Source organism: Dendrobates tinctorius, unplaced genomic scaffold (genome assembly GCF_039654945.1).
Source record: "Dendrobates tinctorius isolate UK_male_01 unplaced genomic scaffold, ASM3965494v1 ptg000130l, whole genome shotgun sequence".
Taxonomy (NCBI): Eukaryota; Metazoa; Chordata; class Amphibia; order Anura; family Dendrobatidae; genus Dendrobates; species Dendrobates tinctorius.
Genome location: NW_027361798.1, coordinates 3,388,802 through 3,412,657, shown reverse-complemented (window position 1 = coordinate 3,412,657; position 23,856 = coordinate 3,388,802). Strand labels below are relative to the sequence as shown.

General features: G+C 52.0%; 4 protein-coding genes across 4 annotated transcripts; 3 read left to right on the top strand and 1 right to left on the bottom strand.

Moving 5' to 3' along the window:
• Window positions 1-653: 653 nt before the first annotated feature.
• Window positions 654-1,129, top strand: LOC141047925 (histone H3-like). Its single transcript, XM_073543257.1, has one exon. It carries the CDS (start codon window positions 668-670, stop codon window positions 1,076-1,078), a length of 411 nt encoding a protein of 136 aa, XP_073399358.1. The 5' UTR covers window positions 654-667; the 3' UTR covers window positions 1,079-1,129.
• Window positions 1,130-2,225: 1,096 nt separating this feature from the next.
• LOC141047926 (histone H2B 1.1-like) lies at window positions 2,226-2,700 on the bottom strand. The gene has a single exon (XM_073543258.1). The coding sequence runs from the start codon at window positions 2,647-2,649 to the stop codon at window positions 2,269-2,271; it is 381 nt and encodes a 126-aa protein (XP_073399359.1). The 5' UTR covers window positions 2,650-2,700; the 3' UTR covers window positions 2,226-2,268.
• Window positions 2,701-2,950: 250 nt separating this feature from the next.
• On the top strand, window positions 2,951-3,424 carry LOC141047953 (histone H2A.J-like). Its single transcript, XM_073543329.1, has one exon. It carries the CDS (start codon window positions 2,981-2,983, stop codon window positions 3,224-3,226), a length of 246 nt encoding a protein of 81 aa, XP_073399430.1. The 5' UTR covers window positions 2,951-2,980; the 3' UTR covers window positions 3,227-3,424.
• Window positions 3,425-19,731: 16,307 nt separating this feature from the next.
• On the top strand, window positions 19,732-20,470 carry LOC141047924 (histone H1.5-like). Its single transcript, XM_073543256.1, has one exon. It carries the CDS (start codon window positions 19,786-19,788, stop codon window positions 20,419-20,421), a length of 636 nt encoding a protein of 211 aa, XP_073399357.1. The 5' UTR covers window positions 19,732-19,785; the 3' UTR covers window positions 20,422-20,470.
• Window positions 20,471-23,856: the final 3,386 nt, after the last annotated feature.

Below are 23,856 nucleotides of genomic sequence, written 5' to 3'. Positions count from 1 at the left end.
CTCCCTGCATAGCTGTATGATCAGTGCCACCACCTCCTCCCTGCATAGCTGTATGATCAGTGCCACCACCTCCTCCCTGCATAGCTGTATGATCAGTGCCACCACCTCCTCCCTGCAGAGCTGTATGATCAGTGCCACCACCTCCTCCCTGCATAGCTGTATGATCAGTGCCACCTCCTCACTGCAGAGCTGTATGATCAGTGCCACCTCCTTCCTGCAGAGCTGTATGATCAGTGCCTCCTCTGCAGTTTATGAGCTGCTGATAATCCGGGCGCAGTGTCAGGATGGGTGTGATCTGGTGATAATGGGGAGCTGCACTGTACAGCGCTGTGTACACGGGGTCATGGCAGTGCGGTGGCGGCTGCTCCAGGTCTCCTCCTGCGCTGGAGATGACGTCACCGGATTTCTCTATTCTGTACAGCGGGAGATGAGAGCGATCTGCTGAGAGCCGCATCATGGAGGAGGCGGGGTTACAGGGCGGGAGGCCGCGGTTTGCTTCACGATAATTGATCAAACATATCAGGTTTTTATTGGCTTCTATTTAATGTAAGCACCAATGGCGTGCAGGGGGCGTGTTTCCTATAGACCAATGAGGACGCGCACTAGGGGGTAAATACCCTGCTCCCGCCGCTCCTCACATCACATCTGTGTACATCTTTTCAGAGCTATGGCCAGAACCGAGCAGACCGCCCGTAAATCCACCGGAGGGAAAGCTCCCCGCAAGCAGCTGGCCACTAAGGCAGCCAGGAAGAGCGCTCCTGCTACTGGCGGAGTGAAGAAGCCGCATCGTTACCGCCCAGGAACAGTCGCTCTCCGTGAGATCCGCCGCTACCAGAAGTCCACCGAGCTGCTGATCCGTAAGCTTCCCTTCCAGCGCCTGGTGAGGGAGATCGCCCAGGACTTCAAGACCGATCTGCGCTTCCAGAGCTCGGCGGTGATGGCCCTGCAGGAGGCCAGCGAGGCTTATCTGGTGGGGCTGTTCGAGGACACCAACCTCTGCGCCATCCACGCCAAGAGGGTCACCATCATGCCCAAAGACATCCAGCTGGCCCGCAGGATCCGGGGGGAGAGAGCTTAGATCTTCCCGAGCACCAACCACAACACAAAGGCTCTTCTCAGAGCCACCAAATCCTCCCACAGATGAGCTCCTTCCTCCTGGTTCGGTAATATCTGGGCTGCTTTGTCCACAGTTGTCTGAGGGCCGTTATTCTGGCCGGTTCCGTTATCGGTAGATCCAGCGGTTCTGTTCCTGCTTCCATGCAGCCTCATATACAGAAGGGGGAAATGAGCAGCTCACAGTCACTAAGGAGTTAACCAGAGGATTCAATACCTGGCTCTGGGATTGGTCGCGCCTGCGGACTTCTCATTGGCTGATCACAGACCCGTTGATGGTTTTGAATTCCCCGCTCAATCCCATTCCTGTCCTTCGGATTATGCCCCTCTGCTTAGTAGCGGAGATCGCTGTAACGTGAGCCGTCCGGTCTGGGGCAGCTGCACCCGCAGAGCAGAGTCCTGCTCCCCGGAGCTGCTGATCGCTCCCCTGATCGGCCGCCGCCGTTACCTTCCCTTCATCTCACAGCAGCACTCCGAGCTCTGTACTGTGCACAGAGGGGTCTGTGTCCGGATATAGCGCCCATACACCCTGTTACAAGGCTCAACCCCAGAATAGATCGGAAAGTGCAAACAGCGGTGCGAGCTCCAGGGGCTGAAGACAGGGGCAGCACCGAGAGAGGAGGCCGCAGCCGGGACCGCAGTGTGTCCGGAGGAAGAGAGCCGCCCGGGCTGCGACATCGAGTCCCGAGATCACAGGGACCCACTGAGCCCGGGGCAGCTCCATAGAGAGCAGCGACCTCCTCCTGGTCTCTGTTGGAGGCGCCGACACTCTGTGTCCCTGACTGATCGCAGCCGCGAATCTCTCCCTGTCTCCGGCAGATGTGACCGCAGCGCTCGGCGCTTCCCCACTGATCTCATCGCCCTCTGCTTTAGGCTAATGGCGTCGGATTATTATGGAGTCACAATTGTCATTCACGGAACACAAAGCAACAACCTCAGAAATGAGATCAGAAACCAGCCCCGAATCTCTGCCCATCGCCCTCCTCAGCATCTATTCATCCTGTGACCAGAGACCCGGGCGGTGCTGGACACCTCAGGAAGGAGAGGACACAGGAGCAGCTGTGAGGAGGACACGGCCCTACACGGAGGAGCAGCTCTATAGTGAGTGGGTGGGCGGCTCTTAGAAGAGCCTTTGTGGTGATGGCGGAGCAGATCTCACTTGGCGCTGGTGTACTTGGTGACGGCCTTGGTGCCCTCGGACACGGCGTGCTTGGCCAGCTCTCCGGGCAGCAGCAGGCGCACAGCGGTCTGGATCTCCCGGGAGGTGATGGTGGAGCGCTTGTTGTAGTGAGCCAGGCGGGAGGCTTCCCCTGCGATGCGCTCGAAGATGTCAGTGACGAAGGAGTTCATGATGCCCATGGCCTTGGAGGAGATGCCGGTGTCGGGGTGGACCTGCTTCAGCACCTTGTACACGTAGATGGCGTAGCTCTCCTTCCTGCTCTTCCTCCGCTTCTTGCCGTCCTTCTTCTGAGTCTTGGTCACGGCTTTCTTGGAGCCCTTCTTGGGAGCTGGAGCAGACTTGGCGGGATCAGGCATGATGGGACAGAGAAACGTCTCAGCACAAGAGAGAAGAATAACGATCTGCTCCTCCCAGAGGCGTTTATAGCCCGGCCATGCAAATGAGCTCTGCTGTCAGACTGCGGTCTATTGGGAGACAAAGTCATGTGACCAACGGACCCGTAAGTCGCTCCGCCCACTGCAGCTCATTGGTGGCTCCACAAGTCTGATTTACATTGGTAACTTAAGATCCATCCAATGACAGGAGAGGAGGGCGGGGCAGATGATGATAAAAGCGACAGCTGCGCAGCTATTGACTCATATCACCCAGATTCTTCTCGGTTTCTGCTTGTTATCAGCGGTCACCATCATGTCTGGACGCGGCAAACAAGGAGGGAAGGTCCGCGCTAAAGCCAAGACCCGCTCATCCCGGGCAGGACTGCAGTTCCCGGTCGGCCGTGTGCACAGGCTTCTCCGCAAGGGTAACTACGCCGCGAGGGTTGGCGCCGGCGCTCCGGTCTATCTGGCCGCTGTGCTGGAGTATCTGACCGCTGAGATCCTGGAGTTGGCCGGTAATGCGGCCCGGGACAACAAGAAGACCCGCATCATCCCTTGACACCTGCAGCTGGCGGTGCGCAATGACGAGGAGCTGAACAGGCTGCTGGGTGGGGTGACCATCGCCCAGGGGGGCGTCCTGCCCAACATCCAGGCCGTGCTGCTGCCCAAGAAGACCGAGAGCAGTAAGTCCGGCAAGAGCAAGTGAGCGCTACCGCCCATCCCATCTACACAACCAAAGGCTCTTCTGAGAGCCACCCACCCTTTCACCACCAGAGCTGACGCCGCTGATCTCGGAGGATGGGTCACACTGGGGTCTGCACCGGGCGGTATATAGAGATCATTCTGTAGGATCCAGGCTCTTCTAAGATCCCCCACATCTTCTCATCAGAGCTGATCTCGGCCGGTGGTCCCCACTGGTGTCTGCGCCGGGGGCGGTATAGAGAGCTCTGTACCCACGATCTTGGCTCTTGTGCTGCGGGCACCAGAGACTGCAGTCTGCTCCTGATGATACCGCAGCGGCTCTTGTCGCAGTGTCTGTATGGGCCGCAGAGTGTGCAGCGAATACAGGAGGTGACGGGAAACTTTCTCCCGGGAGAGGAGGAGGCGCCGAGCTGTCCCCCGCATCAGTGGTAAGCCGCTTCACCATAAAACACTGCGGCTACTGACGAGCTCTGTCCTGACAGTCCCAGGAAGGGCGACACGTCCTGATGGATCTGTGGTGAATCCGACAGGAAGATCGCGCTTCTCACAGACCGCCAATGACCGCGACGCACAGTTAATATAATCCTCTTAGTGCCTGGCACAGTGGGTAAAAATCCTCTGCTATTAGTGCTTGGCACAATGGGTATAATCCTCTATTATTGTTCGTCACAGTGGGTATAATCCTCTATTAGTAAATTATTACAAATTATTATAAAGAAATTAGTTTGAGTACGGCCTGTTGACGTTTGGCCACGGCTGTGCTCATATCGGGTTATCTAGGTTTAAACTGGAGAAGCCACCTTCATAGAGATATTCTTTGATGACAACCAAACCATATCACCCACCTTAAACCGGGGACTAATGGTCCTATGCCGGTTGGAAAACCGCTGGGCCTTTTCCTGGGAGAGAGACAACTTATCCACCACTTGGTCCCAGATCTGGTGCATTCTCTCCACCACAGTGTCATCACCTGGGCAGGCAGAAGGCTCCACCTGCCCTGAAGAGAATCGAGGATGAAACCCAAAGTTACAAAAAAAAAGGTGACATCAAAGTGGCAGAACTAGCTCTATTATTTAAAGCAAATTCGGCCAAGGGCAAAAATGAGACCCAATCATCCTGATCAGCAGAAATAAAACATCTCAAATACGACTCCAAAGTCTGGTTTGTTCTCTCTGTCTACCCATTGGTCTGAAGGTGAAACGCAGAGGAGAAGGACAACTGAATTCCCAGCTTGGAACAAAAAGTCCTCCAAAATCTAGAGACAAACTGAACTCCTGTCAGATACAATGTTCTCGGGAATCCCATGCAAGCGAACCACCTGTTGCAAAAAAAAGGGCACCAACTCTGAGGAAGATGGCAACTTAGGGAGTGGTACAAGATGGACCATCTTAGAGAATCTATCACAAATCACCCAAATAACAGTCATTCTCTGACAGACAGGCATATCCGAGATAAAATCCATTGAAATATGGGTCCATGGCCTCCTGGGCATCGGCAAAGGCATCAACAACCCACTAGAGCGAGAACAAGGTTTAGACCGAGAGCAAGTCCCACAGGACTGCACAAAATTCCTGACATCACGAGATAAGGTGGACCAAAAATACCTGGATGACCAGCCAATGCGGAGCATTGAACTTCAGACATCACTCTCTTCCTGCACTGGTCAGAAACATACAATTTTCCAATGGGACAACCCTCAGGTTTGTCCTCCTGAAACTCTTCCAGAGCACGTCTCAAATCGGGCGAGATGGCAGAAAGAACTACCCCCTCACCTAAGATGGTAACAGGCTTGGTCACAATAGGAGAATCAGCAAAGAAACTCCTAGAGAGGGCGTCTGCCTTGACATTCTTAGTGCCCGGAAGAAAAGAGACCACAAAATCAAAACGTGTGAAAAACAAGGCCCACCTAGCCTGTCTAGGATTCAAGCGTTTGGCCGACTCAAGGTAAATCAAATTCTTGTGGTCAGTGAGGACCACGACTTGATGTTTAGCTCCCTCCAACCAATGTCTCCACTCCTCAAATGCCCATTTCATGGCTAACCGTTCCCGATTCCGCACATCATAGTTGCGTTCAGATGGGGAGAACTTTCGGGAAAAGAAAGCACATTTTAGATGTTACCGGATCTTTTTGGGACAACACAGCTCCTGCACCAATCTCAGAAGCGTCCACCTCTACCTGAAACGGGAGTGAGACATCAGGTTGCCGTAAAACCGGAGCAGAAGTGAACCTTCGCTTCAGCTCCTGAAAGGAAGAAACTGTTAAGGGCTGGCGGAACACACCAAATAATAAGATGATGTTTAGGTGCGTTCGCAGCCCAAGGTCCACCGTGCAGAGGTGTTAACTGCTGGTGCAATAACGGCACACACGGGGTTAACCTCACCCAAGGTGTACCGAGGCGAACTCTTATGACTTAGAGCCGCACCACCGCAAATAATAGATGCCGTAGCCTGTTTTCGCTCACAGAGCTCGGCAGAGTAAGCGCTAGCGTAACGTCACAGGACTCAGCCCTTAGACAGCAGGACTGAAGTCCCTCTAGACCGCTAGCGCCCGGCACCGCGACTGCGATACCAACAGGGATCAAATAAATGGCGTGTGCAAGTGTGCAGACGGCCGGTATGCACTGTGGCCTACAGGCTAGCCACTAGCAGGCGCTGACTCAGACTCTAAACCCTAACAACAGACATATCAAATGGTAGGGGTTTCGTAATGAGTCAGACACCATGCATGCATCCATCATCATACACACCAAACTATTTGAGTCTATCTTAGCGCATGGCCGAGCGGCCATGCGAACCTTTTATAGCCGCAGGCGTCCGTGATCCTCCTTGCTTCTCGGATGGGACAATCCGAACACGAGCAGGACCTGAGCACATGACCTTTGATCTCCAATGGGAGATCACTCCACAGGCATGCTCAGTGGCCCGACATGAGGACTTAGTCCCTGGAGGATCTTGCTGCTGAGCAGCATGCATTACCAAAGCTGAACCAGGGGTGGCAGCAGCAAGCAAACCCACGGAGCTGGTCTGGACAGGGCGCCGGGACCGAGGAGTTTGCTGAGCAAGCTCCTCTGCGGCTGGGGAGGAATGGGAGATCCTCGGAGGCAAGGCTCGGGATTCCCGCTATGCAGCGCCGGAAATCCGACGCCTAACAGAAACAGCCTCTGGAGACCAATTCAGCACCCTTCTTAGTCAAATCAGTCAATGGTTTGGCAATACCAGAAAAATTAGCTATGAATTTAAGATAAAAATTAGCAAAACCCAAAAACTTCTGGAGGGCCTTCAAAGAAGTGGGCTGAACCCAATCATAAATGGCCTGTACCTTGGCTGGGTCCATTTCAATAGTTGACAGAGACAAAATAAATCCCAAAAATGAAATCCTCTGTACACCAAAAAGGCATTTCGATCCCTTAACATACAGGGAATTCTCCCTCAAAATCTGGAACATAGTCTGAACATGTTCCACATGAGAATCCCAATCCCTGGAAAAGATCAAAATATCATCCAGATAGATGATCAAAAATTTATCCACAAAGTCTCGGAATATATCGTTCATGAAGCACTGGAAGACAGAAGGGGCATTAGTGAGCCCAAAAGGCATCACCAGGTACTCAAAATGTCCCTCCGGAGTATTAAACGCCGTCTTCCATTCATCCCCCTGCTTAATGCGAATAAGATTATACGCCCCCCTGAGGTCAAGCTTGGTAAACCAGCAAGCACCTTTAACTTTGGAGAATAGATCAGAAATCAGGGGTAACGGATACTGATATTTAATAGTAATTTTGTTGAGGGCACGATAATCAATACAAGGCCTTAATGAACCATCTTTCTTGGCCACGAAAATAATCCAGCACCCAAGGGTGAAGAGGATGGTCTAATATGACCCTTCCCCAACGACTCCTTAATATAAGATCGCATAGCCTCGTGCTCGGGTACGGATAAAATGAAAAGTCGACCCTTGGGAAATTTACACCCAGGGCTCAGCTAAATTGCACAGTCATAACTCCCATGAGGAGGCAAAGACGCAGACTCATTCTCACTAAATACATCATAATAATCAGCCAAATAGTCAGGAACATCATGCAACTGGGGAGAGGTGGAGAAAACAGGAGCGTCACCAAGAGCACACCGACAACCCCAACTCACCACAGACACAGATTTCCAATCCAAAACTGGATTACGGATTTGCAACCAGGGAAATCCCAGAACAATGGTATCATGCAAATTATGCAACACCAAAAATCTGCAATTTTCTTGATGGTCTGGGGCGACCCGCATTACCACCTGGGTCCAAAACTGAGGTTTATTCTTCGCCAAAGGAGTAGCATCAATCCCCCTCAAAGGGATAGGCGTCCGCAGAGGTGTCATAGGAAACCCACAACGTTTAGCAAAATCCAAGTCCATCAGGTTCAGAGCCGCTCCTGAATCCACAAAAGCCTTAGCGGAAAATGTGGACAGGGAGCAGATCAGAGTAATTGCCAGAAGAAATTTAAGTTGTACACCACCCACAGCAAATGTGTTAATCGTCGGATTCCTGGCACTGCACAGCAGGAATCCAGAGCCAGACATCCTGCGGTCTCCCATTCTTCCTCAACCGCTCCGGGTATTGCTCAGCAAACATTGTGAGCCAGGCCTGCTGCTCAGACTCGCTCTGGCAGCCTGGATGTTGCTGCCACCTCTGGTGCAGCAATGGCAGCGCAACCTGATTTGCAGGGAACCGCTCCTGAGGCTAAGTCCTCATGCCGTGCTACTGGGCATGCCCACAACTTGACCTCTCACTGGAGAGCAGGGGTCACATGCTCAGGTCCTGCGTCGGATCTGATTGGTCCTTCCCAAGCTAATGGAAGGTTCCGGAAGCGCATCGCTATAAAAAGCCTGCAGGGCGGCTCGGCGATGCGCTAGTGTAGACTTATCTTGCTATGTGTGTGAATGGTGACGGATGCATGGACTGTTGGCTGACTCATTATGAAACCCCTTCCCTCGGATAATACGATTGGTGACAGAGAGTGTTCTTAGGTCAGCACCAGGTAGAGGCAAGCTACGCCACAATGCTCCTTCGCCTACACTAGCGTCCGTCGGTGCCCGGTCCTCGGCGCCGACGCTTGCGGCTATAGTTGCCGCTGCGCTGCATTAACAGCAGCTATTGGTGTTCGCGGCTGCGACGCCACACGCTGACTCCTGTGACGATAACAGGGCCAGCACCTTTGTATTTATTTCTGGCAAGCGACTCTGTGTCTGAACAGAGCCGCTCCTAGCGTTCGGGTGACATTAACCCGTGCGCACTACTTCACCTTCTGGTGCATCTGCCATTGCCCAGCAGCGGTCTTATCAACTACCGCACGGTGGACCCCGGGCGGCGAACGCACCTCTTATTATTTTATATCTGTTGCGTTCCGCCGACCATAACAAAATGTGTGTGCAAAGTGTTTCTCTCGTTTAGGGCAGACAGAAATATTATGAGAGGCGTCTCCACAGAAAAAACACAGCTTATTACGCCTTCTGAACTCCTGACGCTGCGCCCCAGGCAAAACTCTATCACATTGCATAGGTTCAGACATTTGTTCAACAGGTGGCAACTAGAGTTGAGCGATACCGTCCGATACTTCAAAGTATCGTATCGGATGGTATCGGCCGATCTTTAAAAAAAGTATCGGTATCGCCGATTCCGATACCGGAAGTCCCATTCAAGTCTATGGGACTTCCGGTATCGGAATAAGAAAAACCCTTTCCTGCCCTTGTACAGCCTCTCTGGGGTCTGTACGGGCCTTTCGGGGGGCTGTGCCGGCCTGCCAGGGGGTCTGTGCAGGCTCCGGTGGTCTGTGCCGGCCTGCCGGTGGTCTGTGCAGGCTCCGGGGGGCTGTGCCGGCCTGCCGGGGGGCTGTGCCGGCCTGCCGGGGGGCTGTGCAGGCTCCGGGGGGCTGTGCCGGCCTGCCGGGGGGCTGTGCCGGCCTGCCGGGGGGCTGTGCAGGCTCCGGGGGTCTGTGCAGGCATCGTCCGATGGGACTACAAGTCCCATCGGGCGATGCCTGCTACCATGACAGTGATTGACACATTAGCCAATGATGGGACAGTAGTAGTCCCATCATCCGGCTAATGTGTTAAATGTAAAAAAAAAAAAAAAAAAATTACATGCTACATACATACAACATGCATACTACATACATGCTACATTCATACTACATGCAACATACATACTACATATATACTACATGCATGCTACATACATACTGCATGCTACATACATACCACATATATACTACATGCATGCTACATACATACTACATGCTACATACATAACACATATATACTACATGCATGCTACATACATACTACATGCTACATACTACATATATACTACATGCATGCTACATACTACATGCTACATACATACTACATATATACTACATGCATGCTACATACATACTGCATGCTACATGCATGCTACATACATACTACATACATACTACATGCTACATACATACTACATATATACTACATACATACTGCATGCTACATACATACTACATATATACTACATACATACTGCATGCTACATACATACTACATGCTACATACATACCATATACATACTACATGCATGCTACATACATACTACATGCTACATACATACTACATATATACTACATGCATACTACATACATACTACATACATACTACATACATACTACATACATACTACATGCTACATACATACTACATATATACTACATGCATGCTACATACTACATGCTACATACATACTACATGCTACATACATACCACATATATACTACATACATACAATACATTCATACAATACATACATAGACATACAGTACATATAACATAGAGTAACATACTTACCAATACTTGTCACATTGTTCCCCGAAGCCATTGTCTTTCCGGAATAAATATTAACATAACAAACCACAAAAATACTCACCCACGATCCGAAGCAGTCCACGAGTGTGTCCCACGACGATCTTGGGTAGAGAACGGCAGCATCAGATGATGCTGCCGTTCTCTACGGGCTGCAGGAATCCAATGACGGAAGGTAGGTATCCTTCCGCACTGTATTCCTCCGCCACTTAAAAAAAAAAAAAGTCCCTAGTCTCACTTTATGCCATTGCTGTGTGGGAAATTCCCACACATATGTAGTATGTATGTAGCATGCATGTAGTATGTATGTAGTATGCATGTAGTATGTATGTAGTATGCATGTAGTATGTATGTAGCATGTAGTATGTATGTAGCATGTATGTAGTATATATGTAGTATGTATGTAGCATGTAGTATGTATGTAGCATGCATGTAGTATGTATGTAGTATTTTTTTTTTTTTTAACATTTAACACATTAGCCGGATGATGGGACTACTACTGTCCCATCATTGGCTAATGTGTCAATCACTGTCATGGTAGCAGGCATCGCCCGATGGGACTTGTAGTCCCATCGGACGATGCTTGCACAGACCCCCGGACATCAGCACAGCCCCCCGGCAGGCCGGCACAGCCCCCCGGCAGGCCGGTACAGACCCCCACAGGGTGCACAGACCACCGGCAGGCCGGCACAGCCCCCCGGCAGGCCGGCAGAGACCCCGGGCAGTCCACACAGCCCCCCGGCAGGCCGGCACAGCCCCCCGGCAGGCCGGCAGAGACCCCCAGAAGGCCCGAAATGACGGCGCATCATGATGCGCACACACCGCGCATCATGATGACGTCAGTCTGTCAATCAACTTTGAACTTCCGATTCCGATGCCGAATTCCGATATTGAAAAAATATCGGAAGTCGGTATCGGAATTCCGATACAGCAAGTATCGGCCGATACCCGATACTTGCGGTATCGGAATGCTCAACACTAGTGGCAACATTTCTCGTGTAATTTTACGTTCACATAAACGCCGATCCACCTGAATGGCTAATGACATAGAATCGTCAAGACCAGAGGGAACAGGAAATCCCACCATAGTATCTTTTACGGTTTCTGACAAACCCTTCTGAAAGAGAGCTGCCAATGCACTATCATTCCAGGTAGTAAGGACTGCCCACTTTCGGAATTTTTGACAGTACAACTCTGCAGAATCCTGACCCTGGCTCAATGCCAACAGGGCTTTTTCAGCTTGATCAATAGCATTAGGTTCATCATACAACAACCCCAAGGCTTGAAAAAATGCGTCCACATTAGTTAGAATAGAATCATCAGGTGTCAAAGAAAACGCCCAATCCTGGGGATCGCCAAGCAGCAAAGAGATGACAATTTTAACCTGCTGTGCAGAGCTCCCCGATGAGTTAGGCTTCAAGGCAAGAAATAATTTACAATTATTCTTAAAATTCAAAAATTTAGACCGATCCCCAAAAAACACATCAGGAGTAGGGATCTTTGGTTCAGCAGCGTGTGAATGAGCTAGATTGGAGGAAATTCCCCGCACTTCAGGAGCGAACTGCTCCATACAATCAGACAATTGCTTAATCTCCATCAAGAAAAAATTCCTCCTACGGCCCAAGAGAAAAAGAGGAAAAAATATACAAAAGAAAAAAAGATTCTGACACTTTTTTTTTTTTTTTACAATTCCTTCCTGCTATTGAGTAGCCTAGAATCTGCGGTATGGCTGGTGATTCTGTTATGAATGAGTCACCGGAGGAGGAAAAAACAAAAATGGAAGTCAAGTCCAGAAAATCGGAGAGGTTGGTAGCTAACGGATTGCAGACCCCTGATCCTATTCACACAACAGTAGCCGTGTGGGGGTTCCTACGGTGATCCTAGACACCTCGTCACAGCCGGAGAGCTAAATAAGCCTAAAGAAAGAAAGGGGAAATTTAAACTGCCCCAGAGCAGACCCCAAAAGCAATAGACAGCCCCCAACATGTATTGTCGGTGAAAACAGATGAAAACACAAACACAGACAGAGCAAACGATGGGGCCCAACTAACTAGATAGGAAAGGAGAGAAAAGATGCTGGCTGCAATCTGCAAAAACCCTACCAAAAATGCCCCAACACGTCTGATAGGAAAAACGGCCCTGAAGTCACTAGACTTCAAAATCCCTAAATCAGCACTCCGATATATTCTGAAGACAGAGCAAAAGAGATTTAACCGATCAGGGACAAAAATGGAAATTCAGCAGAGCCCCAGCCGGGGCTGCCAGAACACAAAACTAAGCAAATCAGACAAAATCTCATGGAACAATAACAGAGCAAAACTTAGCTTTAGAAGACAGGAACTGAACTGGAGGCCCGAGCTCAGAGCAGAGAAATCACCAGCAACCCTACAGGGTGTCGGCTGCCTTATATCCACTCATAGATTCCGGATGTCCAATCGCAATCCACCTGCTCAGGTGACAGGTTTCTCCCATCCAAATCAGTTTCACCACCTCCTTTCACCAGCAGAGGGAGTTCATCGGACATCAAAGGTGAACGAGAAAACGAGCTCACAACAGAGCAGGAGATATTGCCGGACACACACACACAGCAAGGGAGCAGCTGGCGTTACTGAACCCCACTAACACAGGAGCTAGTGTTTTTCTCTGTGCAGATGGCACTTCTGAGCAACAACTGGCGGTGTTGGAGCACAGGTTCAATCAGGGTTTAAACTGAAGCCTACTTGGAGCAAGTTTTTTATCTGATGTAGTTTGAATGTGGAGGCAGCAGGAGACTTTGCCGGACACACCGGTGGAGCAGCTGGCGTTACTGAACCCCACTAACAAAGGAACTAGTGTTTTTCTCTGTGCAGATGGCAGTGTTGGAGCCCAGGGTCAATCATGGAGTAGGCTGAGGCCTACTTGGAGCAAGTGTAAAATCTGATGTAGTTTGAATGTGGAGGGAGCAGGAGATATTGCCGGACACACAGCAGGGGAGCAGCTGGCGTTACTGAACCCCACTAACACTGGAGCATGTGTTTTTCTCTGTGCAGATGGCACTTCTGAGCAGCAACTGGCAGTGTTGGAGCCTAGGGTCAATCATGGAGTAGGCTGAGGCCTACTTGGAGCAAGTGTAAAATCTGATGTAGTTTGAATGTGGAGGGAGCAGGAGATATTGCCGGACACACAGCAGGGGAGCAGCTGGCGTTATTGAACCCCACTAACACTGGAGCATGTGTTTTTCTCTGTGCAGACGGCACTTCTGAGCAACAACTGGCAGTGTTGGAGCCCAGGGTCAATCATGGAGTAGGCTGAGGCCTACTTGGAGCAAGTGTAAAATCTGATGTAGTTTGAATGCGGAGGGAGCAGGAGATATTGCTGGACACAAAGCAGGGGACAGCTGGCGTTGCTGAACCCCACTAACACAGGAGCGAGTGTTTTTCTCTGTGCAGACGGCACTTCTGAGCAACAACTGGCGGTGATGGAGCCCAGGGATTACAGTTCAGGTGGTAGAAACATGAACACAACAGGAGACCTGGATACTGTTGCCAACTAATTATTTATTCTGGAAGAGGACTGGCAAATTCCGGTGAGATCCAGGCCTTGTTCATTTTCAGAAAAGTAAGCCGGTCAACGTTATCGAAGGATAGTCGCGTGCGACGGTCTGTTAGTACACCACCTGCTGCACTAAAGACGCGTTTCGATAATACACTGGCAGCAGGGCAAGCCAGCACCTCCAATGCATACTGGCTAAGCTCTGGCCATGTATCCAGCTTAGAGATCCAAAAATTGACAGGGGAAGAGCCGTCTGGGAGTACACTGAGAGGGCAAGACAAGTAGTCTGTCACCATCTGACGGAAACGTTGCCTCCTACTGACTGGAGCCATCTGTGATGGTGTAGACATTTGTGGCGGGCACTCAAAACTTTGACTCATTTGGGCCATAGTGGTCTTGCCTTATGCTGAGGCGCTGCCTCTGCTCCCTCTGTGCAGAGCTTCCTCCACTGCCTCGATGCACAGAGCTGCTTTGTAAAGCACTAGCAGCAGTGCTGTCGGTTGGAATGGAGAACATGATGGACTGCACCAGTGTGTCTTGGTACATTTTACGCTCCCAGTTCAACGGTGAGGCTTTGTAAGTTGTCCCAGTAGCGAGGATCTAGGAGGGTGTACACCCAATAATCAGCTGTGTTGAGAATATGGGCGATGCGGCGGTCGTTTCTCAGGTACTGCAGCATGAAGTCAACCATGTGCTGCAGACTCCCAACTGCCCAAGAACCGCTGTCCCCTGCTTGAGTCGTCATCTCTGCCTGCTCTGCATCACCCCACCCTCGCTGTACATACTGATTAGAGCTTTGTGTACCTCCCTCCTGTGGAGAGATGTCTTCCTCCTCCATCGACTCCTCCTCATCCTCCTCACAAAGTGTCCCCTGCCTAGGCCTTTGTGAGGAACCACGTAGCGCAGACTGTCCAGAAGCAGATGGCATTTGGGACTCCTCATCCTCCACCTCTTCCAGAACCTCCTCCCTTTGTGCTTGCAGTGTTTTTTGAAGCATGCAGATAAGGGGGACAGTCATGCTGACTAGTGCATCGTCTGCACTCGCCATCCGCGTGGAATCATCGAAGGCACGCAAAACGAAGCAGATGTCCTTCATAGAGGTCCACTCAGTGGTGGTGAAGTGTGACCGGCGCACAGTGCGACTTGTTTGCGCCTGATGCAGCTGGTACTCCATGACTGCTGCCTGCTGCTCACACAACCGCTCCAACATATGTAACGTTGAATTCCACCTGGTGGGTAGGTCACATATGATGTGATGTTCCGGAAGGCGTAATTGGCGCTGCAGAGCAGCAAGGCGCGATCTTGCCGTGCTGGAACGACGCAAGTGAGCGCACTCTATGCGGACCTTGTGCAGCAGTGCATCAAGATCCGGATAGTCCCTCAGAAAACTCTGCACGACCAAGCTGAGCACATGTGCCAGACATGGGATGTGAGTGAGGTTGCCTAGGCCCAGAGCTGCCACCAGATTTCGGCCATTGTCACACACTACCCAGCCTGCTGGCTGGAGATTCGCTGGCACAAACCACACATCGCTCTCCTGCTTGATGGCATTCCAGAGCTCCTGCGCTGTGTGGCTTCGATTCCCCAAAGAAATTAATTTCAGTACGGCCTGTTGATGTTTGGCCACGGCTGTGCTCATATCGGTCGTAACAGGCTCCTGCTGCGCTGTTTCAGAGGAACTTGAGTAGGATGAGGAGTCTATGTGTACAGACTGGATTCCTGCAATCCGTGGAGTTGGCAGAACACGTACAGCGCCACTCTCCAGATCTGTACCCGGCTCCACAACATTGACCCAATGGGCAGTGAGGGAAAGGTATCGTCCCTGTCCATGGTTACTGGTCCACGCATCGGTGGTCAGGTGGACCTTGCTACTGACGGCGTTTAGTAGAGCATGTTTTATTTTTCCCTCCACATGTTTTTGCAGGGCAGTGACGGCTCGCCTGCTGAAATCAAAGCGGCTGGGCACAGTGTATTGTGGGACTGCCAATGCCATGAAGTTCCGGAAGGTGTCAGTCTCCACCAGCCTGAATGAGAGCATTTCAAGGGCCAGTAGTTTGGCAATGCCAGCATTCAGAGCCTGTGCTCGGGGATGGTTTGCGGAGTATGGCCGCCTTTTCTCCCATGCCTGTGCGACCGATGGCTGTAGAGTGGCCTGGGAGTGAGGATGACAGGGAACGTGGTGCTGTGGGTGGAATGTCACAGGGTGTCCGGACAACAGTGCCAGAGGTTCTTCCTTGGCGATCCTGTGAGGAAGCCGAACCAGCTGTGTGTGAGCTGGAGGAAGAGGCCCCAACATGAGCTGAAGAGGTGGTAGGTGGTGCTGTAGGTTGGCCTACGTCTTCAGTGTGTCTGTGTAACTCCAGCTCGTGCTTGGTCCGCACATGTTTCCACATTTTTGTGGTATTGAGGTTGCTGACACTTTTCCCTCTTTTGACTTTCTGATGACACAGCTTGCATTTGACAAAGCAAATGTCATCTACAACTGTGTCAAAAAAGGACCACGCACTGCAAGTCTTGGGAGCGCCCGTTTTGGGTTTTGGAAGAGGAATGCTCCTAACGGGTGCCGAAGTGGAGGCTACAGGCAACCAAGTCTGCCCCCTCCCTCTCCCTCCTGTCTTGGCCGTTCAGGGAATCTCTTCCTCAGAGCTGCTCCCACCACCTTCCTGTTCCTCACGCCATGATGGGTCAAGGACCTCATCATCTCCACTCCCCTCTTCAAGCACCGGCTGGTCCTGGGTTGTCTCGCCAGCACCGTACGCACCAGAAAGTGTCACCTGAGTCTTATCATCATCTGATGCGTACTGAGGTGTGCTGACCATAGGCACTGGCCCACCCGCCTCTTCAGATTCAGAGGGACAAAGCAGTTGCGCATCACTGCATACTCCCTCTTCTTCACGCTCTAGAATGCTGCTTGGCTGGCCACCTCTTTCCAAGCCAACAGATTCTGAGAACAGAAGTAAAGATTGAGATGGCTCCTGTCCAGGGCTCTCTGACTGCCTGGGCAATTTGGCAGGTGGTGAAGAGACAGATAGTTGCTCTTCGGTGCTCTGGCCCTGAGAGGACGTGGAAGTCATTGAATTCAATGCATTAGCTGCCATCCATCCGACAACTGCTTCAGTTTGTTCGTCCCGCAGCAGTGGGGTATGGCGAGGTCCTAAAAAGCTGCGCATAAAGGACTGTTGCCTGCTAAAACTGGGGGATGCCGGGTCACTGGTGGCCGCAGCAGACACCGAATCCCCCCGTCCTCTCCCTGCTGAAACTCCACGACCACGTGCCTTACTCCCTGCCTTCTTCATCTTGGTAGACTGATAAAGATAGGCAGAAAAGTACAAAGGGGGGGCTTAGTGTGCTTATTCCTGAACAGCTGCTAACAGGTATAAGAAACACTAATTTTATGAAGTGTGTGGACTACACTTTAATATGAGCTAATGTGGCCTTCACAACTGTCAAATGGAGTGTTTGGTGAACTTTATTTACGTGTTTTGTTTTTTTTAAAAAAACAAAAAGAATGTGACCAAAGATTTAAAAAAGTGATAGTATCTCTAACTTTTTGGAGCTATTACAATGCAGGAAGGTAACCTACAATGCAAAAGATGAGGCTCCAAAAAATAGGCTAATACTAATCTGGCTGCGGCTGCAGGGCACAAGCCAGCAGAAAGGCTCCTCTATCTACTCCTATATAGTGTTTGCAACCAACCAATGTAGATGGATACGGATGGAAGCACACTAATAGGAGAAAAAAATCAGGAAAAATGATCTGCAATAAAACAATGAAAGGACAATGTATGAGGCAGTGACGCACGCTGAGCGGACTACAACCAGAGGTGGCTGCAGAACACACTACAACGTGAGCTGCACTCACACAGAGACCTCACAGACAGCCGTGAACAGTGCAGAGAACTGGGCACTAGCACTGACAGGCTGCAGAAAGGCTCCGCTGTCTACTCCTATAGTGTTTGCAACCAATGTAGATGGATACGGATGGATCCACACTAATAGGAGAAATCAGGAAAAATGAGCAGCAATAAAAAAAAAAAACATGTACAGTATGAGGCAGTGACGCACGCTGAGCGGCCTACAACCAGAGGTGGCTGCAGAACACACTACACCGTGAGCTTCACTCACACAGACCTTGCATACAGCTGTGAACAGCGCTGCAAGGCAAAAGAAAGCTACACTGATTGCAAAAGTAGCCTGGGTAAAGCACAATATAGCAAATCGCTATCTCTAACTGTCCCTCACAGTCTTCAACAGCAGCCTGTCCCTAACTGAATTCACAGCAGAGTGACCAGAAATGGCGGCTGCAGCGGCTTTTATAGTGCATCATGACATCATTTCAGCAGCCAATCACAGCCATGCCAATAGTTAACATGCCTACATGCCTAACAGGATGTGCCCACACTTCTGAGGATTCCCATTGGCTGAATCAAAGCGAGCGGGCTGATAGCATTATGGGAACTTCCGATTCCGGTATTCGATATGCTAAAAGTATCTGTACTCAGTATCGGAATTACGATACCGCGAATATCGGCCGATACCCGATACTTGCGGTATCGGAATGCTCAACATTAGTCTCTGTACAATCACCGGGCCGGATCCTCTGTGTGGGCGCCGATCCCACCACAGAGCCGATAATCCCAGCCTTGCTTGGTTACCTGAAGCATTATGCGCGTTGTGCCGGGGTTAGTGGTTGGCACAGTGGGTAAAATCCTCTGGTATTAGTGCTTGGCACAGTGGGTATAATCCTCTATTAGTGCAGGTTCATGGTCGGTGTTACTGGATGTATTCTCAGTGACTCCAGGCGGCGTACATATTGGGAGATCCCAGCGCCGATTGTCTCCAGTGGCCGCAGCACCAGGGAGTGTGGAATTCCCGTTTATCCTCAGCTGACTCCATACTGGGCGGTATACAGCACTACAGAGGCCACATATGCTGTATACTGCCATCTAGTGCTGAATACTCATATACTGCAGCAAGGATTCCGGAAAAATCTGTCTAATCTATAGATAAGGTTGAATACCCTCACTATAATGCCGTTTACCTCCATATAGTCATGTATATCTCCATAAAGTGCCGTAAGCGCCCTCTATACTGCTATACAGCCCCGAATAGTGAAGAATCCAACATAGTGCTGACACCTCCATATAGGGCTGTATATACTGCTGTTTACACATCATACACTGCTATATATCACCATACGGGACTGCATACCTCCATATAGTGCTGTAAAATCAATATCATGCAGTATACCGCCCTATCTGGCTGTAAATGCTGGAGATCTCCATATACTTCTGTAACACCGTGCTGTATACAGCCAATTACCGATCCATACACATGTTTTGGTATATACCCTTCAAGAAGTACTGTATACCTCCATATAGCGCTAATAGCCCTCCATAAGTCTCTATTCCTGGATAGACTGCTGCATATACCCCCATACAGTGCTGTCTCCGTCCAGATGGTGCTGTTAGCATCGAACAAGGCGGAATACACTCCGGATCTTGCAGCAAACCCGACCTCCATATAGTGCGGTCTTCTGCCATATAGCGCTGATCACTCTGCAATGCTCCCGATGGCGCTGGATACAGAGATCTGGACACACTGGGATTGATGGGCGCCTGTGTGTCCTTCTGGCCTCTCAGCAGCTCCAGGACTACGGGCAGATCCCGGGGCTCCTCCCGGCTCCTTCCTGCCTCCTCCGCCAGTGACCTCTATAGACATGTGGGGGAGATGTCAGGCAGGAGGAGGACACGGAGACAGCGGCTCTGCTGCCCGGTCCTGGCCGGTAATGGGCGCTTATCCCGGGCAAGGAAGCACAAGGGGAGAGCGGAGCTTCACCCGTCTCAGACAGGGGGCGGGGCCTGTGTCCAGTGTCAGCCAATAGAAGCTTAGGAGGACGCAGCTCGGCAGCCAATCAGTGCGCAGTGTGACTGTATATATGAGGCTGCTCCCGCTCAGTCCTCAGTGTTTTCCTTGCAGGAGATTATTCTGTCAGTTTTTCGTTACACAATGGCAGAGACCGCACCAGCCGCCGCGCCTCCTCCTCCCGCCGAACCGGCCGCCAAGTCCAAGAAGCAGCCAAAGAAATCCGCTGCAGGGAGCGCCAAGAAGAGCAAGAAGCCCTCCGGCCCCAGCGTGTCCGAGCTGATCGTCAAAGCCGTGTCCGCCTCCAAGGAGCGCAGCGGGGTGTCTCTAGCCGCCCTGAAGAAGGCTCTGGCTGCCGGAGGGTACGATGTGGAGAAGAATAACAGCCGCCTGAAGCTGGCCGTCAGGAGTCTGGTCACCAAGGGCGCCCTGCTCCAGGTGAAGGGCAGCGGCGCCTCCGGGTCATTCAAGCTGAACAAGAAGCAGGAGACGAAGGACAAGAAAAAGCCGGCGGCTGCGGCCAAGAAACCCGCAGCCAAGAAAGCGGCCAAATCCCCGAAGAAGCCCAAGAAGGCTCCGACCGCGGCCAAGAAGAGCCCGAAAAAGGCCAAGAAGCCCGCTGCAGCCAAAAAAGCAGCCAAGAGCCCTAAGAAGCCGAAGGCCGCTCCGAAGCCCAAGAAGGTGACAAAGAGCCCCGCTAAGAAGGCGGCGAAACCCAAACCTGCCAGGACTCCGGCTAAGAAGGTGGCTAAATCCAAGAAGCCCGCGGCCAAGAAATAAGCGGAGCCGCCCTGTCCTCATCCCACAAAGGCTCTTATCAGAGCCACCACCTCCTCACTGCAGAGCTGTATGATCACTGCCACCACCTCCTCCCTGCAGAGCTGTATGATCAGTGCCACCACCTCCTCCCTGCAGAGCTGTATAATCACTGCCACCTCCTCGCTGCAGGGCTGTATGATCAGTGCCATCACCTCCTCGCTGCAGAGCTGTATGATCACTGCCACCACCTCCTCCCTGCAGAGCTGTATGATCAGTGCCACCACCTCCTCCCTGCAGAGCTGTATGATCAGAGCCACCACCTCCTCCCTGCAGAGCTGTATGATCCGTGCCATCACCTCCTCCCTGCAGAGCTGTATGATCAGTGCCACCACCTCCTCCCTGCAGAGCTGTATGATCAGTGCCATCACCTCCCTGCAGAGCTGTATGATCACTGCCACCTCCTCGCTGCAGAGCTGTATGATCAGTGCCTCCACCTCCTCCCTGCAGGGCTGTATGATCAGTGCCACCTCCCTGCAGAGCTGTATAATCACTGCCACCTCCTCGCTGCAGAGCTGTATGATCAGTGTCATCTCCTCCTCGCTGCAGGGCTGTATGATCAGTGCCATCACCTCCTCGCTGCAGAGCTGTATGATCAGTGCCACCACCTCCTCCCTGCAGAGCTGTATGATCAGTGCCTCCACCTCCTCCCTGCAGAGCTGTATGATCAGTGCCATCACCTCCTCGCTGCAGAGCTGTATGATCAGTGCCACCACCTCCTCCCTGCAGAGCTGTATGATCAGTGCCTCCACCTCCTCCCTGCAGGGCTGTATGATCAGTGCCACCACCTCCTCCCTGCAGAGCTGAATGATAAGTGCCACCACCTCCTCCCTGCAGAGCTGTATAATCACTGCCACCTCCTCGCTGCAGGGCTGTATGATCAGTGCCTCCACCTCCTCGCTGCAGGGCTGTATGATCAGTGCCTCCACCTCCTCGCTGCAGGGCTGTATGATCAGTGCCATCATCTCCTCGCTGCAGGGCTGTATGATCAGTGCCATCACCTCCTCGCTGCAGAGCTGTATGATCAGTGCCATCACCTCCCTGCAGAGCTGTATAATCACTGCCACCTCCTCGCTGCAGAGCTGTATGATCAGTGCCATCACCTCCTCGCTGCAGGGCTGTATGATCAGTGCCATCACCTCCTCGCTGCAGGGCTGTATGATCAGTGCCTCCACCTCCTCCCTGCAGGGCTGTATGATCAGTGCCTCCACCTCCTCCCTACAGGGCTGTATGATCAGTGCCTCCTCCTCCTCCCTGCAGAGCTGTATGATCAGTGCCACCACCTCCTCCCTGCAGAGCTGAATGATAAGTGCCACCACCTCCTCCCTGCAGAGCTGTATGATCAGTGCCTCCTCCTCCTCCCTGCAGAGCTGTATGATCAGTGCCACCACCTCCTCCCTGCAGAGCTGTATGATCAGTGCCACCACCTCCTCCCTGCAGAGCTGTATGATCAGTGCCACCACCTCCTCCCTGCAGAGCTGTATGATCAGTGCCACCACCTCCTCCCTGCAGAGCTGTATGATCAGTGTCACCACCTCCTCCCTGCAGAGCTGTATGATCAGTGCCATCACCTCCCTGCAGAGCTGTATAATCACTGCCACCTCCTCGCTGCAGAGCTGTATGATCAGTGCCATCACCTCCTCGCTGCAGGGCTGTATGATCAGTGCCTCCACCTCCTCCCTGCAGGGCTGTATGATCAGTGCCTCCTCCTCCTCCCTGCAGAGCTGTATGATCAGTGCCACCACCTCCTCCCTGCAGAGCTGAATGATAAGTGCCACCACCTCCTCCCTGCAGAGCTGTATGATCAGTGCCTCCTCCTCCTCCCTGCAGAGCTGTATGATCAGTGCCACCACCTCCTCCCTGCAGAGCTGTATGATCAGTGCCTCCACCTCCTCCCTACAGGGCTGTATGATCAGTGCCTCCTCCTCCTCCCTGCAGAGCTGAATGATAAGTGCCACCACCTCCTCCCTGCAGAGCTGTATGATCAGTGCCACCACCTCCTCCCTGCAGAGCTGAATGATAAGTGCCACCACCTCCTCCCTGCAGAGCTGTATGATCAGTGCCTCCTCCTCCTCCCTGCAGAGCTGTATGATCAGTGCCACCACCTCCTCCCTGCAGAGCTGAATGATCAGTGCCACCTCCTCCCTGCAGAGCTGTATGATCACTACCACCTCCTCCCTGCAGAGCTGTATGATAAGTGCCACCACCTCCTCCCTGCAGAGCTGTATAATCACTGCCACCTCCTCGGTGCAGGGCTGTATGATCAGTGCCATCACCTCCTCGCTGCAGGGCTGTATGATCAGTGCCATCATCTCCTTGCTGCAGGGCTGTATGATCAGTGCCATCATCTCCTTGCTGCAGGGCTATATGATCAGTGCCATCATCTCCTTGCTGCAGGGCTGTATGATCAGTGCCATCACCTCCTCGCTGCAGAGCTGTATGATCAGTGCCACCACCTCCTCCCTGCAGAGCTGAATGATAAGTGCCACCACCTCCTCCCTGCAGAGTTGTATGATCAGTGCCATCATATCCTTGCTGCAGAGCTGTATGATCAGTTCCTCCACCTCCTCCCTGCAGAGCTGAATGATCAGTGCCACCTCCTCCCTGCAGAGCTGTATGATCACTACCACCTCCTCCCTGCAGAGCTGTATGATAAGTGCCACCACCTCCTCCCTGCAGAGCTGTATAATCACTGCCACCTCCTCGGTGCAGGGCTGTATGATCAGTGCCATCACCTCCTCGCTGCAGGGCTGTATGATCAGTGCCATCATCTCCTCGCTGCAGGGCTGTATGATCAGTGCCATCATCTCCTTGCTGCAGGGCTATATGATCAGTGCCATCATCTCCTTGCTGCAGGGCTGTATGATCAGTGCCATCACCTCCTCGCTGCAGAGCTGTATGATCAGTGCCACCACCTCCTCCCTGCAGAGCTGAATGATAAGTGCCACCACCTCCTCCCTGCAGAGTTGTATGATCAGTGCCATCATCTCCTTGCTGCAGAGCTGTATGATCAGTTCCTCCACCTCCTCCCTGCAGAGCTGAATGATCAGTGCCACCTCCTCCCTGCAGAGCTGTATGATCACTACCACCTCCTCCCTGCAGAGCTGTATGATCACTGCCACCTCCTCCCTGCAGAGCTGTATGATCAGTGCCACCACCTCCTCCCTGCAGAGCTGTATGATCAGTGCCACCACCTCCTCCCTGCAGAGCTGTATGATCAGTGCCACCTCCTCCCTGCAGAGCTGTATGATCAGTACCACCTCCTCACTGCAGAGCTGTATGATCAGTGCCACCTCCTCCCTGCAGAGCTGTATGATCAGTGCCACCTCCTCCCTGCAGAGCTGTATGATCAGTGCCACCTCCTCCCTGCAGAGCTGTATGATCAGTGCCACCACCTCC